Source organism: Scyliorhinus canicula, chromosome 16 (assembly GCF_902713615.1).
Source record: "Scyliorhinus canicula chromosome 16, sScyCan1.1, whole genome shotgun sequence".
Taxonomy (NCBI): domain Eukaryota; kingdom Metazoa; phylum Chordata; class Chondrichthyes; order Carcharhiniformes; family Scyliorhinidae; genus Scyliorhinus; species Scyliorhinus canicula.
This window is the reverse complement of record NC_052161.1, coordinates 100,828,950-100,845,145: the sequence shown is the minus strand read 5'-3', so window position 1 is coordinate 100,845,145 and position 16,196 is coordinate 100,828,950. Positions and strand designations below refer to the sequence as shown.

The window sequence follows — 16,196 nt, the reverse complement described above, 5'->3', positions numbered from 1 at the left end:
CCGGAGTGAGATTGGCAAAGAGTGGAGGGGGGGGGGAGAGAAGATTCGCAGCGTGGCTAGGCTGCAGATGGTGAGTGGGGGTAGGGGTCCGCCGAAGCTGAGGGTGAGACTTTTGAGGTTACACTGGAAGTCGAGTCCCAGTAAGAGTGGGGCGCAGAGTTCGAGCAGGACATATAGTTGAAAATTAGAGTAGCTAGTGCCTTGGATCGTTAGGGTAGCGACGGTGCGCCCTTGGAGGTGAACAGAGTGGGAGCCCGAAGCAAGGGAGATAGTTTGCCGTGCAGGAAAAACAGGGAGCGAACAGCGTCTTACCAGATCTGGGTGTACGAAGCTCTCGGTGCTCCCGGAGTCAAAGAGGCACGGTGTACTGTACCTGTTGATTTTAACGGTCATCATGGAGTTGCGCAGGTGTTTTGGACGCGACTGGTCCAACGTGACCGCGCTGAGTTGTGGGTAGTCGGCGGCTCGATCAGCTGTGCTGGAGTGGCCCCGTGATGAATGCCCGCTGAGGTCGCAGTCTTCGATCTGGGTTGCTGAGTTTGGAGAGGATGGAGCCCAAGATGGCCGCCCTGTGGATCGCACGTGGTGGGCGGCGAGGAAGATGGCGTCCAAGATGGCGGCCCCCATGAGTCGCACGTGGCCGGCCGCATGGTGGGGACTTGCCAAGATGGCGGCCCCCATAGGTCGCACGTGGTGGGTGGGGGTGGAATCGGAGTACAGGCCACGGCGTTACGGGGCCTGCGAGCCTGCAAATTCAGGGAGCGAGTGCTCTCGGCTGCGGGAGGGTTTGAGGCTGGAGCTTTCTTCGCCAGACATACTCTGGCATAGTGTCCTTTGCGACCGCAGGTCGCGTTGCGGGCCAGGCAGTGCTGCCGCGGGTGCTGGGGCTGGCCACAAAAGTGGCAGGCTGGAGTAGCATAGTGGCTGGGTGGCCACGCGGTGCAGGCCTGGGGTAGTCGCTGGTCGGGGGCCCATGACGGGGTCGCGGAGTCCTTGGGGAACGAGGTGAGGCTGCGGAACGAGACCTCCATAGTAGTGGCGAGTTCTACAGTGTCTTCTAAGTTTTGGGCCCCCTTCTCAAGCAACCGCTGGCGCACGTAATTGTATCTGAGGCCTGCAACAAACACATCGCGGACAGCGAGTTCCCTATGTTCTGCAGCATTTACAGCTTGGTAATTACAGTCCCGGGATAAGGTTTTTAAGTCTCTTAGGAATTCTTCTAGCGATTCTGTGGGGCGCTGGCGGCGAGTAGTAAAAATGTGGCGCGCGTAGACCTCATTGACGAGCCTCACGTACATTCTGTCGAGTAGGGCCAGGGCCTCTGCATATGAGCCGGTACAATTAAGTTGAGTAGATATACGATGGCTCACCCTTACATGCAGTAGGCTGAGTTTCTGCTCCACTGTAGTTTCTGTAGTGCTTGCTTCAGCCAGGTAGGCCTTAAAACATCGGAGCCAGTGTGAAAGATTTCTTTCGCCTTTGCATCCTGTGGGTCGAGTTCCAGTCGATCAGGTTTGAGGGCTGATTCCATGGTCATTCATTACTGTTTCTTAAGACGATTAAATTGATGAGACCATCAATTCACACGACACGTGGTTAGAAGCGAACAGTGGTTTTAATCGTCTTACAACAGAGCCTGCCTGTGACGAGATGAACTCGAGATGAACTGGCAGGCAGGCTCACAACAGCAACCTTTATACTTTCGGTTAGGGGGAGGAGCCATGGGCAGAGCCATTGGCGGAGCCAAGGGTGGAGCTGGAGGAATTGGGACGGGGCCTGGAAGGGAAGCTATGCCAGAGAGGGCGGGGTCGGACGGGCGGAAGCGCGGGCTTTTTCCCGCGCTATGTCTGGAAAGGGGCAGGGCCGGTGCTGGAAGCGCTGGCTTTTTCCCCGCGCTGAGAGTGGAAGGAGTGGGGTCGGGGGGTGCGGGGAGAGCCCGTTGATGGACAGGATGGGGGGAGGGGAGATTTCCACACTGGGGGGGTCGATTGAACAGCGGGAGTAGCCGGGGTCAGCAGGAGTCGCTGACTCACGGGTGTGCAATGGGCGGAGCAATGCAGCTAGGGGGAAACCTGGCTGGGGGAGGGGGGCGGGGGGGGGGGGGGGGGGGGGGGGGGGGGGGCGGCGGAAGGGGGGGGGGAACCGGGTTGCTGCTGGAATGGCCATCGGGGGACCTGGAGTCTGTAGAGGAGGTCGAGGCGGGTGTCTGCCGCTGGGAGGAACGGGAAGTGCGGGGGGCGCGGGCACGTGGCTGGCCTAGGAAGGGTTATGGCTAGTCGACTGGGAAGGGGGGCGGGCTGCCCCCTGATCCGGCATATAACTTGGAACGCAAGAGGCCTGAACGGGCCGGTCAAACGGCCCGTGTGTTCGCGCACCTGAAGGGGCTAAAGGCAGATGTGGTTATGCTTCAAAAAACGCATTTACATGTGGCAGATCAGGTAAGGTTAAGAAAGGGGTGGGTAGGACAGGTGTTCCATTCGTGGCTGGATGCAAAAAATCGGGGGGTGGCGATATTGGTGGGGAAGCGGGTGTCGTTTGAGGCATTGAGCATCGTCACAGACAACGGAGGTAGGTATGTGATGGTGAGTGGTAAGCTGCAGGGGGTACGGGTGGTTTTGGTAAATGTATATACCCCGAATTGGGATGATGCAGGGTTTATGCGGCGCATGTTGGGCCGGATCCCGGACTTAGAGACGGGGGTAATGGAGGTGGGGGGGGGGGGGGGGGGGGGGGGACTTCAACACGGTGCTGGATCAGGCATTAGATCGCTCTAGGTCTAAGACAGGCAGGAGGCCGGCGACGGCCAAGGTGCTGAGGGAGTTTATGGACCAAATTGGGGGGGGGTGGATCAGTGGAGGTTTGCGAGGCCGGGGGCCAGGGAATTATCATTCTTTTCCCATGTTCATAAGGCCTACTCTCGGATTGACTTTTTTGTAATGAGCCGGACGCTGATCCCGAGGGTAGAGGACACGGAGTACTAGGCGATAGACATCTCTGACCATACCCCACATTGGGTGGTCCTCGGGCTTGGGGAGGAGAAGGACCAGCGCCCGCTGTGGTGCTTGGAGGTGGGGCTGTTGGCGGACGAAGAGGTTAGCGGGCGGGTCCGGGGGTGTATAGAGAGGTACCTGGAGGCCAATGATAACGGGGAGGTGCAAGTAGGGGTGGTTTGGGAGGCATTGAAGGCGGTGGTCAGGGGAGAGCTGATCTTCATCAGGGCCCATAAAGGAGGAAAGGAGAGGAGAGAGAGGGAGAGGCTAGTGGGGAGATGGTAAGGGTAGATAGGAGGTACTCAGAGGCCCCTGAGGAGGAATTACTTAAGGAGCGGCATAGCCTCCAGGCCGATTTTGACTTGTTGACCTCCAGGAAGGCGGAGGTGTAGTGGGGGAAGGCGCAAGTATGAGTATGGCGAGAAGGCCAGCCGGATGTTGACACACCAGCTCCGGAAGCGGGAGGCAGCGAGGGAGATTGGGGGAGTGAGGAAAGGAGGGGGGAGCATGGTGCGAAGTGCGGTGGGTATCAACCGGGTCTTCAGGGACTTCTATGAGGGACTGTATCGGTCTGAGCCCCCATCGGAGGAGGGGGGGATGGGTCGCTTTTTGGACCGGCTAAGGTTCCTGAGGGTAGAGGAGGAGCAGGTGACAGGGCTGGGGGCGCCGATTGGGTTGGAGGAACTGGTCAAGGGACTAGGGAGCATGCAGGCAGGGAAGGCACCAGGGCCAGATTGGTTCCCAGTGGAATTCTACAGGAAATACGTGGACCTGTTGGGCCCGCTGCTGGTTAGGACTTTCAACGAGGCAAGGAAGGGGAGGACCTGCCCCCAACGATGTCTAGGGCACTGATCTCTCTAATTTTGAAGCGGGACAAGGACCCTTTACAGTGTGGGTCGTATAGGCCGATTTCACTTCTCAATGTGGATGCAAAACTGCTGGCAAAGATACTGGCCATGAGGATTGAGGACTGTGTCCCGGGGGTTATACACGAGGATCAGACGGGTTTTGTGAAAGGGAGGCAGATGAATACCAACGTACGTAGGCTCCTGAATGTAATTATGATGCCGGCGGTGGAGGGGGAGGCGGAGGTAGTGGTAGCTATGGACGCAGAGAAGGCCTTCGATAGGGTGGAGTGGGGGGTACCTGTGGGAGGTGTTGAGGAGGTTTGGGGAGGGGTTCGTCAGCTGGGTGAGACTGCTGTACGAGGCCCCGGTGGCATGTGTGGCCACGAACAGGAGGTCGGAATATTTCCGGCTATACCGAGGAACGAGGCAGGGGTGTCCTTTATCCCCCCTGCTCTTTGCGCTGGCGATTGAGTCCCTGGCCATGGCTTTGAGGGAGTCTAGGAATTGGAGGGGGCTGGTGCGTGTGGCGGACCCGGTGACGGGAATGCCGGAGTTGTTGAGGATCCTCAGGGAGTTTGGGGATTTCTCCGGGTATAAGCTTAATATGGAGGAAGAGTGAGCTGTTTGTGGTGCAGCCGGGAGACCAGGAGAGGGGGATTGGTGAGTTTCCGCTAAAAAAGGCAGAGAGGAGTTTTAGATACCTGGAGGTGCAGGTGGCTAGAAGCTGGGGGGCCCTGCATAAGCTCAACTTAATGAGGCTGGTGGAGCAAATGGAGGAGGAGTTCAGAAGGTGGGATATGCTGCCGCTCTCCCTGGCGGGTAGGGCAGTCCATTAAAATGACGGTGCTCCTGAGGTTTCTGTTTTTGTTTCAGTGCCTCCCCATCCTGATCCCCAAAACCTTTTTTAAGAGGGTTAACAGGAGTATTATGGGGTTCATGTGGGCTAAAAAGACCCCAAGGGTGAGAAGGGTGTTTCTGGAGCGGAGCAGAGATGGGGGGGCTGGCGTTGCCTAACCTCTGCGGGTATTACTGGGCTGCCAACGTGGCGATGGTACGCAAGTGGGTAATGGATGGGGAGGGGGCGGCATGGAAGAGGTTGGAGATGGCGTCCTGTGTGGGCACGAGCCTGGGGGCGCTGGTGACGGCACCGCTGCCACTCCCTCCGATGAGTACACTACGAGCCCGGAGGTGGCGGCGACCCTCAAAATCTGGGGGCATTGGAGCGTCACAGGGAGGAGGTGGGGGCCTCGGTGTGGTCCCTGATAGGAGAGAACCATCAGTTTGTCCCGAGGAAAATGGATGGGGGGTTCCGGAGCTGGTATAGGGTGGGTATTAGGAGGATTGGGGACCTGTTCATCGACGGGAAGTTAGCGAGCCGTAGGAAACTGGAGGAAAAATTTGGGCTCCCCCCCCCCCCCGGAAATATCTTCAGATATATGCAAGTAAGGGCGTTCGTTAGGCGTCAGGTAGTGGAGTTCCCGCTGCTGCCGGCACGCAGGGTTCAGGATAGGGTGCGGGTTGGAGAAGGTAGGATTTCGGCAATTTATCAGGTGATGCAGGAGGAGGAGGAGGCCTCGGTGGAGGAGTTAAAAGGTAAGTGGGAGGAGGAACTGGGGGAGGAGATCGATAAGGGTACGTGGACGGCTGCCTTGGGAAGAGTAAATTCTTCCTCCTCTTGCGCTAAGCTCAGCCTTATACAATTTAACGTGTTGCACAGGGCGCATATGACCGGGGCAAGGCTGAGCCGGTTTTTTGGGAGTGAGGATAGATGTGTGAGGTATTCGGAGGGTCCAGCAAACCATACCCACGTGTTCTGGGCATGCCCAGCGTTAGAGGAGTTCTGGAGGGGCGTAGTGAGGATGGTGTCAAGGGTGGTGAATTCCAGGGTTAAGCCGGGCTGGGGGCTCGCAATATTTGGGTTGTCGGATGAGCCGGGAGTGCAGGAGGCGAAAGAGGCCGGTATTCTGGCCTTTGCGTCCCTGGTAGCCTGGCGAAGGATTCTGCTTCAGTGAAAGGATGCGAGGCCCCCAAGCATGGAATCCTGGATTAACGACATGGCAGGGTTTATTAAATTGGAGAAGGTGAAATTTGCCTTAAGGGGATCTGTGCAAGGGTTCTTCAGGCGGTGGCAGCCGTTCCTAGACTTCCTGGCGGAGCATTAGGAATGGGTCAGTAGCAGCAGCAACCCTGGGGGGGGGGGGGGGGGGGTTATGTTCATGTTTGGTTGGAGATTTACTATTGTTTATTGGTTAACGTTGATTTGTTTATTTATTTTTGTTGTTTAATTTTTTCTTTAAAGGGGCGGGGGGGTATTTATAATGTAAAAATTTTGAATAAAAATAATTTTTAAAAAAAAGCCATCGGACAGTTGCAGTTCCAAAATGTAGCTCAACACTGCTGTTGCAAAAATCTGATTTCATAATTCATGTCTCGGAAATAAAACTTGTAGTTTGGGGATTTAATTTTTTTTGAAATGTAGATAAATAGAAATCTTGATTGATAAACTGGAAAGCATCTAAAATAATTGCAAACCAACCAGACCTGGAATAGTTACAGTTCAAAGGATAACCTGTAGTTATTAAATAAGGTCAGAGTTGGAAGTGGGGCACTAAGGGCGGCACGGCAGCACAAGGGTGCCATGGTGGCACAGTGGTTAGCACTGCTGCCTCACAGCGCAAGAGACCCGGGTTAAATTCCAGCCTTGGGTCACTGCCTATGTGGAGTTTGCACGTTCTCCCTGTGTCTGCATGGGTTTTCTCCAGGTGCTCCGGTTTCCTACAACAGTCCAAAGATGTGCAGGTTAGGTGGATTCGCCATGTTAAATTGCCCCTTAGTGTCTAGGGATGTGCAGGTTAAGTGATGGGAATAAGGGGGACCGGACATGGGTAGCGTGCTCATTCGAAGGGTTGGTGGTTGAAGGGACCAAATTGCCTACTTCTGCACTGCAGGGATTCTATTCTATGACACCCAAATAATGGATGACCCATCTTTTAGCTTTTGGAAGGAACAGGATGTCTGCACTTATTTCAATAAAGAATTTAAATTATTCTTGTAGTCTCCAAATCAACAAAGTTAACAGCAACTTCTAAACAGGGGGATTTCTTGGTGGAACTAGTTTGGAAAAAGGCTTGTTATATTCATTTTAAAAATTAATTCATGCGATGTGGGTGATGTTGGATAGGCCAGCATTTATTGCCTAGTTACCTGAAGAAGGTAGTGATGGGCGGCACAGCGAAATGAAAAGTGGGGCAGTGGTTAACACTGCTGCCTCACGGTGCCGAGAATCCGGGCTCAATCCCGGCCCCGGGTCATTGTCCATGTGGAGTTTGCACATTCTCTCCATGTCTGCATGGGGCTCAACCCCACAATCAAAAGATGTGCAGAGTAGGTGGACTGGCCACACCAAATTGCCCCTTAATTGGGTAAAAACATTATAATTGGGTACTTTAAATTTATTTTTTAAAAAGGTGATGAGCTGCCTTCTTGAACTGCTGCAATCCATGTGACACAGGTACACTCACAGTGGTGTTAGGGAAGGAGTTTCAGGACTTTGACCCAGCGACAGTGAAGGAATGGTGATAGATTTCCAAGTCAGGATGGTGAGTGGCTTGGAGGGGAACTTCCAGGCGGTGGGGCTCCCATATATCTGCTGCCCCTTGTCCTTCTAGATCAGTGTTCTCCAAAGCCGGGGCCGCGACCCGCGGGTGGGTCGCGGGCCGGTGTCGGGAGGGTCGCGAAGCCGTTGTCCGCAACACTCCCGATTGCGCAAATCCCCGCGTAGCAACTGGCTTTTCATAACGCCGGCTGCAAGCGCCCGCGAAAATGTCCAAAAAAATATTCGGCCCATTGCGCATGCACACACGATGATCGGCACGCATGCGCATTCCGCGAACATGTTAAAAAATCTGGCCACGTTGCACGATAATCGGCACGCATACGCAGTGCGGCCGCTATTTTTTATTTTTTTTTTAAACGGTTTCAGCTTTTTGTTTTACAAGTTCTGTTGTGCTTTTTATTCATTTATTTTATTCATTTAATTTTTATTTTTTTCATTTATTTTATTCATTTTATTTTTTCTTTACAAGTTCGGTGGGGGTTTTATTCATTTTTTTTCATTTATTTTATTCATTTTTTTTTACAAGTTCGGGGGGGGGGGGTTTATTCATTTTTTTCATTTATTTAACTCATTTAATATATTTATTTTTTCTTTACAAGTTCGGTGGGGGGGGGGGGGGGTTATTTGATAAAAATTTTTACAGGAAAAAAATTCAGAACTTTGAACAGATGGAGACTCCATACTTTCCGACACCTTCATCCAACAGGTTCCATTGGAGGAGCGTGTACGAGGGCCAAAGGGACCCAAAACCATTTCCTCCATTTTTATCAGCAGCAAACAAGGCAAGAGAAAATGTTGCGTCGCGCAGGTCGGCCGCCGTGGATCGCGCAGGTCGGCCGGCGTGGGTCGCGAAGGTCGGCCGGTTGGTAAAAATGGGTCCCTGCAGAAAAAGTTTGAAGAACACTGTTCTAAATGATTGTGGTCATGGGTTTGGAAGGTGCTTTCCAAGGAGCCTTGGTGAGTTCCTACAGCACATGATACACATGATACCACAGAATTTCCAGGAACCTCCAGGATTTTGATAGCGGAGGGTTCAGTAATGGTAATGCCATTAAATGTCGGAGCGATAGTTAGATTCTCTCCTGTTGGAGGTGGTCACTGCCTGGCACTTGTGTGGCAAGGATGTTACTTGCCACTTGTCAGCCCAAGCCTGGATATTGTCCAGATCTTGTTGCATTCGCTTCAGTATCTGAGGAGTAGTGAATGGTGCTGAACATTGTGCAGTCATCAGTGAACATAATAATAATCTTTATTATTGTCACAAGTAGGCTTACATTAACACTGCAATGAAGTTACTGTGAAAATCCCCTAGTCGCCGCACTCCGACGCCTGTTCGGGTACACGGAGGCAGAATTCAGAATGCCCAATTCACCTAACAAGCACGTCTTTCGGGACTTGTGGAAGGAAACCGGGGCACCCGGAGGAAACCCACAAAGACACGGGGAGAACGTGCAGACTCTGCACAGACAGTGACCCAAGTCGCGAATCAAACCTGGGACCCTGGTCCTGTGAAGCAACCATGTAAACTACTCTGCTACTGTGCCGCCTGCCTCCAAGTCTGACCTTTGATGGAAGGTAATTGATGAAGCAGCTGAAGATGGTTGGACCTAGGACATAGCCCTTGAAAGCCAGGGGGATTTCTGATGTGGAATCACTAGGAAAGAGTGCAATTAGAGCCCAAGCTCGGGCTGAGGCATCCAAATTTGTACAGTCTTCCAGGAACATTGAAGGGTCGCTTGGCCAAATGCCAATGGAATTATCCTTAGGTAATCCCACATCTCAAAGAACAGCTGAAACACTGAGGGGCAAATCAAGAGTGAATTCTGGAGAGCTGTGGAAAACTTTGGTTTGATCCTAGGGGAAGTGAATGAATCCTCATGATTCTTGGAAATAAGGGAACTCTTGGATAGAAGTGAAAAGTAGGAAGGAGTAAAACCTAAGTTTTGTAGACTATAGTGTTCATTTAGTATTGCCTGATCTGTTCAATTTCTTTTTTTTGACAAACATTTTATTAAGGCATTCATGGTTTTATAACAACAAAACATACAAATACAAATGTAAACATAATTCAGTACGGAACACCCCTTCAACCAACCATACCCCACCAACATAGCTTATACACACAATTTCCAAAGTCCCTGCATCTCCTCTAGCTGATCCCGCCGAAACTGAACTAAACTAAATAACTCCCCCTACCCCCCTCATCCCCAACCCAAAATAAAGTTCCTGGCCCTCATAAGTGACCCTCAAATGCGCTGGGTACACCATGCCGAACCTCACCCCCTTCTTAAAGAGGGCTGATTTCACCTTATTGAAACTCACCCTTCTTTTGACCAGTTCCACACCCAAGTCCTGGGTGCTCGTTTATGCAGCTCCTCGTCTGCCTGGCCCACCTCAAGATCTGTTCCTTGTCCAGGAACCGGTGCATTCATACCGCCATCGCCCACAGCGGCTCATTCCTCAACGGCTTCTTCATCAGCGCTCTGTACACCCTATGCACCTCCAAGGGTCGAACAAACACATCTTCGCCCAGCAGCTTCTCAAACATACGCGCCACATATGTCCCTGCATCCGATCCCTCGCTGCCCACCCGAAGGCCAACAATCCTCAGGTTTTGCCTGCGCAATCTGTTCTCCAAATCCTCCACTTTCTCTTGCAGCCTCTTCTGGTGGTACTTCATCAGCTCCATCTCCACCGCCATCGCGGCTAGCTGCTCATCGTGCCCAGCAACCACCTCTTCCACCTCCTGGATCGCCTGGCCCTGGGCTTCCAATCTCTGCTCCACACGATCAATCCCCGTCTTAATCGGATCCAGGTATTCCTTTCTTTGCTGAGCAAAGCTCTCCTGGAGGCAGACCACCAGCTGCTCCGTTGACCACTGGGCCGGCAGTTTCTGTCCCTGACCCTCCGCCGTATTTTCCTGTGCTGCAGACTCCACTCCAGTCTTTGACCAACGATCTCTCCTTTTCAGACCACTTCTGGTCCACAAATCCATACACTGCTGGGGAATCCTTCTCCCCTACATTGCCAGTCTCCTGTTTTGTCGATTAAATTCACCATAAATCGGGGAAAAAGGTCCTAAAGATCCACCACAAGTGGGAGCTACCAAATAAGCGACCATACACCGGAAGTCCGATCTGTTCAATTTCTTTATAAAGTTTTTTTTAAAGTGAAATGTGAAATTTTGTGTGTAGTTCTTTCAGATAATAATAGGGAGTTTGAATTTCTCTTTCGAGCGCTAACTTTCTTTACGGAAATCATAGCCTTCTTAAAGGAAATTATGGATAGGCAATAAATACATTGTCAGCAATGCCCGCATCACATGAATTAATAAATTTAAAAATAGTCCAACTTCTTTCCTTCAACATTAAATGGCATTACCATTGTTGAATTCACCACCATCGACCCCCTGGTGGTTGTTATGGCCCAGAAACTCAAATGGACCAGTTATATAAATACCGTAATTAGTGAAGCAACTCAGAAGCTGGGTAATTTTGCGGTGAGTGGCTCACCTTCTGACTGAAGGCAAAAAATGATGGAAAGGTGGGTGCTGTAGTGAAAATGAAAATCACTGAACAATTAATGACTCTAAACCCATTATTATTACAACCATCCTGGCATCATGCTACTTTGGTTTACTGCCAAAGTCTGTCTGCAAGATGCTAAATAACAATAATCCAACAACTCGCTTATTAAGTTTTAAGCTCAATACCAACTGAGCTTACATATATGTATATGTGTGGTCTCTTTTGGGTGGTTTGATACTACCCCTACATGTATGGGAAATACAGATAATCGCAGATATGAATTGGTGGGAAATAGTTAATAATCATGAAAATTTATGTTAATAATCATGTTTCGAGGTGTTAGCTGGGTACCCAAACATTTACATATCAATGGAGTGTTTTGCAGTATATAACATTCACACTTTATGAAACTGTTTACAGGACAACACGTAAGCAACCAGAGCAACCCAAATCCAATCACGCCTTTCCCATTCCCCACCATGGGTTCTGGGGTTGCAAATTGCTATATTGTCACGGGTGTGCTCTTGTGTTGGGGAGGAATCAACATCCAAGGATCTCACAACTGATCACTATCCAATGACCCCCTTTTCGGAAAATGAGGTGTGGGTGTTCAGACAGGTCCAATTGGTTGCCGCCATTCACTGTCACGATAGGTTGAGTGAAGTAGTGGATGGCAATTGGGGCCTCACGGTAGCATGGTGGTTAGCATCAATGCCTCACAGCTCCAGGGTCCCAGGTTCGATTCCCGGCTGGGTCACTGTCTGTCTGTGTGGAGTCTGCACGTCCTCCCTGTGTGTGCGTGGGTTTCCTCCGGGTGCTCCGGTTTCCTCCCACAGTCCAAAGATGTGCGGGTTAGGTGGATTGGCCATGCTAAATTGCCCGTAGTGTAAGGTTAATGGGGGGGATTGTTGGGTTATATGGGTTATACGGGTTACGTTTAAGCAGGGTGATCATTGCTCGGCACAACATCGAGGGCCGAAGGGCCTGTTCTGTGCTGTACTGTTCTAATTCTAATTGTGCCCACGGAACCATACAAATGGCAAACTTGGAGAAATTTAGGTAGGAGGTAGCCTGTTCTTTCTGGAACCAATATACAACGTATTTTAGACACCAATTTAGTTGGCAAGGTTACATTTGATATTTGATACCTTAAATTTAAGCATATTAGATTAATTGTATTTTGCCTCATATTAGTGGTGAGCTGAAAGGTCCTGGCACTTATCAGATGGTCAATGGCTGACAGAATGCAGAGGGTCTGGATAGACTGACAGAAAGCAGATACGTGTGTCCTTTTCTGGCTAGCGAACTGTAACTGGCAGAGTGCCGCAGAGGTCAGTCCTCAACTGTTTACAATTTATATAAATGATTTGCAATCAGGAACAAAGTTTAATATAGCAAAATTTCTATAATGATACTAAAATAGGTGGGAAAGCAGGCAGTTAAGCGGAGATAAAGATTTTAGAGACAGATATTGATAGGCTAACAGATTGGGCCATAGAGCGGCACAATAGCACAGTGGTTAGCACTGCTGCTTCACAGCACCATGGGCATGGCTCGATTCCTGGCTTGGGTCATTGTCTGTGCAGAGCCTGCACATTCTCCCCGTGTCTGCGTGGGTTGCCTTCGGGTGCTCCGGTTTCCTCTCACAAGTCCCAAAAGATGTGCTTGTTAGGTGAATTGGACATTTTGAATTCTCCCTTATCTATCCGAACAGGTGCCAGAGTGTGGCACCTAGGAAATGTTCACAATAACTTCATTGCAGTGTTAATGTAAGCCTACTTGTGACACTAATAACGATTATTTAGATTTAGAATTTAGAACAATACAGCACAGAACAGGCCCTTCGGCCCTCGATGTTGTGCCGAGCAATGATCACCCCACTCAAACTCACGTATCCACCTTACACCCGTAACCCAACAACTCCCCCTTAACCTTACTTTTTAGGACACTACGGGCAATTTAGCATGGCCAATCCACCTAACCCGCACATCTTTGGACTGTGGGAGGAAACCGGAGCACCCGGAGGAAACCCACGCACACACGGGGAGGACATGCAGACTCCGCACAGACAGTGACCCAGCCGGGAACCGAACCTGGGACCCTGGAGCTGTGAAGCATTGATGCTAACCACTCTGCTACCATGCTGCCCCCAAATTATTATTATTATAAATTTGGCAGATGGAGATTAGTGTGAGGTTATCGATTTTGGCCGAATAAATAGAAGGCAAATTACCAAATGGAAAACGGATTCAAGATGTGCCTGGTCAGAGGGATCTGGGCATCTTTGTTCATGAATCACAGGAAATCGGTATGCAGGTACAGCATGTAATTAAAAAGACAAATGGAATGTTAGCATTTATTGCAAAGGACTGGAGTATAAAAGTAGAGAAATGTTGTTGTAATTGGTCAGACCATACCTGGAGTATTGTGTTCAGTTTTGGTCTGTTTTAGTGAACAGTTGGAGGCTTTTTCCCAGGGCGGAAATGACAATTACAAGGGGGTACAAGTTCAAGGTGAGGGGGGGAAAGTTTCAGTGGAGATGTTCAGGGGAAGATTTTTTTTCACACGTCCAAAGATGGATGGTGGTGCCCTGAAATGCACTGCTAAGTGAGGTGGTTGAGGCAAATACGTTAGCAACTGTCTTGGGTCTGGATAGACACATGAACAGATGGGGTATAGAAGGAAACAGGTGGTTAGTCGAGATAGGACATGTAATCAGCACAGGCTTGGAGGGCTGAAGGGCCTGTTTCTGTGCTGTATTGTTCTTTGACGAGAGGGGATCTGATTGAGGTGTGTAAAATACTAAATGAGAGCGATAAAGTAAACGTAGACCAAATGTTCCGCCTTGTGGGGAAATCAAGAACGAGAGGCAGTAGAATTAGAACTGAGATCAGGAGGAACTATTTACCACAGAGCGTGTGGAGAATTTGTGGAATTTGCTGCCCCATAGTGCGATGGAGTCATTAAATGGTTTCAAGAGATAGATATATTTCTGATAAAAATGGGTTAAAAAGACATGGGCAACTGGTGGGGTGGGGAATTTGAGACCAGGAAGAGATTAGCCATGAATGGCGGAGCAGGCTCGGGGGGCTGAATGGCCTACTTCTGCTCCTAATTTCTATGTTCCTATGATCACAGAATCCCTACAGTGCAAAGAATATCTCTAGTGCAAAGGGAGCTATTTGGCCCATCAGGTCCACACCAGGCCCAATCCTTTGCCCTATCTCTGTAACCCCACCTAACCTGCACATCTTTGGACACTAAGAAGCCATTTAGCATGGCCAGTCGTGTACATCTCTGGACTGTGGGAAGAAACCAGAGCACCCGGAGGAAATCCACGCAGACACGGGGAGAACATGCAAACTCCAGTCACCCAAGGACGGAATTGAACCCGGGTCCCTGGCGTTGTGAGGCGGCAGTGCTAACCACTGTGACACCTGACCAATACACCTAATGGTCCATTAATAAAGTAATTGTTCTGTTGCTGCTAACTGTTGGTGCCAAGCACCAATCTGCATGACACAGTATGTAAACTGTTCCCGCAATGGTTTTGTGATGCAGCCTCCTCCCCCAAGTCCTCTTCCTCTGCTCTTTTACCTCTACCAGCGGATAGGCAATCTCGTTGTACAGTTGCTCCGTGGTGCTCTCTATGTAATAGACACCGTCGAAAGTGAACTGTTTAGGCGGCTCCCCGAGGACCCCGGGTTTCTGGATGAAGCACTGGCCGCGGGCAGCGTCCATAGACACCACCACCTTACAGTTCAGGTCCTTCTCGCGGCTGTTGCTGGGTCTGCAGCGAACCACCACGCGCACCGTCTCCAGGGCCATCCCGCGCCCGGTTGCATACGACTTTAGATTTACCCCCCCCAACCACCCCCCTTAATTAACCCTTACAGGCTTCCCATCCCGGCGATTCTCCACCAATCCCGGGACCGGGTTCCGGGAGCCCAAGCGTCGGTTGCCTCGGCAACAGTCTGGGACCCCTGACGATGCCAGCTTCCGGTCGATCGCAGGTCACTTCCGGTCCCGTCGCTTGCCAACCGTTGCCATGGAGTCCGGGCAGCAGGCCCATCAGTCAGAGAGTTCAGCGATGCTCCTTCTTCATGAGATGCCCAGATAGTTTAGCCTTTTCGAGTCTGTATATTAACAAATGTGAGTAGGCTATCTAATATCAACACTGGGCAAATTTTCACTGTTTAAGACTTTTGTACAGCTATGCTGTCGAGACTAGGGTGGCATTGTGGAGGAGCACCAAGAGAGGCACAGGCGCTAAAGGAATTCACAAGGGTCAGTAAATAATTCCTGTTTGCATTGAGGTGGAGGAAGATTTTCGCAACTAGGAATCAAAACTCCCTGGCTAATGCTGTGGGGTTATGGGTTCAAGTCCCACCACAGGCACTGGTGAAATTTTAATTTAGTTAATAAATCTGGAATTAAATTGCTAGTCTCAGAAATAAAGACCATGGAAGTAGTGTCAGTTCTTGTAAAAACGCATCTGGTTCACTCATGCCCTTCAAGGGATGAAATCTGCCATCTTTATTGTTATGGTACCTGGATCAGACCCCAATTTATATTAGGAAACCAGATGAGGTCCCAAGAATCTTTTAATTAGTAAATTATGAGGAAAGGATATTTCGCCCCAGGAGTGATTCTACTAGCAACCTAAGGATCTTTTGATATTTAAAAAAAAATCTTTATTATCACACAGAATTTACCCCATTAATATCCAATAAAAACAGCTCTTCAGTTAACAGTTAAACAGTTCTAACAAAAATAAAGAAAGGTATTTGAGCTTACTTTCCCATCTACTTCTAAATTTTCAATTAAGCAAAATCCACACAGGCCAAATGTCACCTATTAATACAGTTAACTCTCAGAGGCTTACAAATGTATGCACAAAGTCCTTGGGAGAGAAGCTTTCAGAAGTCAGTCTGAGAAACACCTTGATGCATGATCAATTGTACAAAGACTCAGATTGGGTACAACTGTGGCTTTATTGCAGTAAGATGCGTAACCTCCTACAGCAGCTGGCGAAATGGCATGCATAGAGGACATGCATATTTATACTCCTCTTCCTGGGCGGAGCCAGCAGGCAGAGGCTACCGGCGAACCTGTAATACAGGTCCTACCTTACATCACCTAATGCAGGTGCAACAGTGGTTTACCACACCCCCTGTTAAAAATGAGTCGGGCGGGGGTGGTGTAGAACTATATA

General features: G+C 50.1%; 1 protein-coding gene across 5 annotated transcripts in view; it reads right to left on the bottom strand.

Moving 5' to 3' along the window:
• kif17 (kinesin family member 17) overlaps positions 1-14,991 on the bottom strand; it is a 147,051-nt gene extending 132,060 nt beyond the window's left edge. For 2 of the 5 annotated variants that reach the window (XR_005463735.1, XR_005463736.1), the window contains exon 1: positions 14,579-14,809. Coding sequence is in view for 1 of the 5 variants with exons in the window: in XM_038821752.1 (XP_038677680.1) it covers positions 14,579-14,809 (231 nt within the window). In the remaining 4 variants the exon portion in view is untranslated. The other 3 variants (XR_005463737.1, XR_005463734.1, XM_038821752.1) reach the window with 3 other exon arrangements.
• Positions 14,992-16,196: the final 1,205 nt, after the last annotated feature.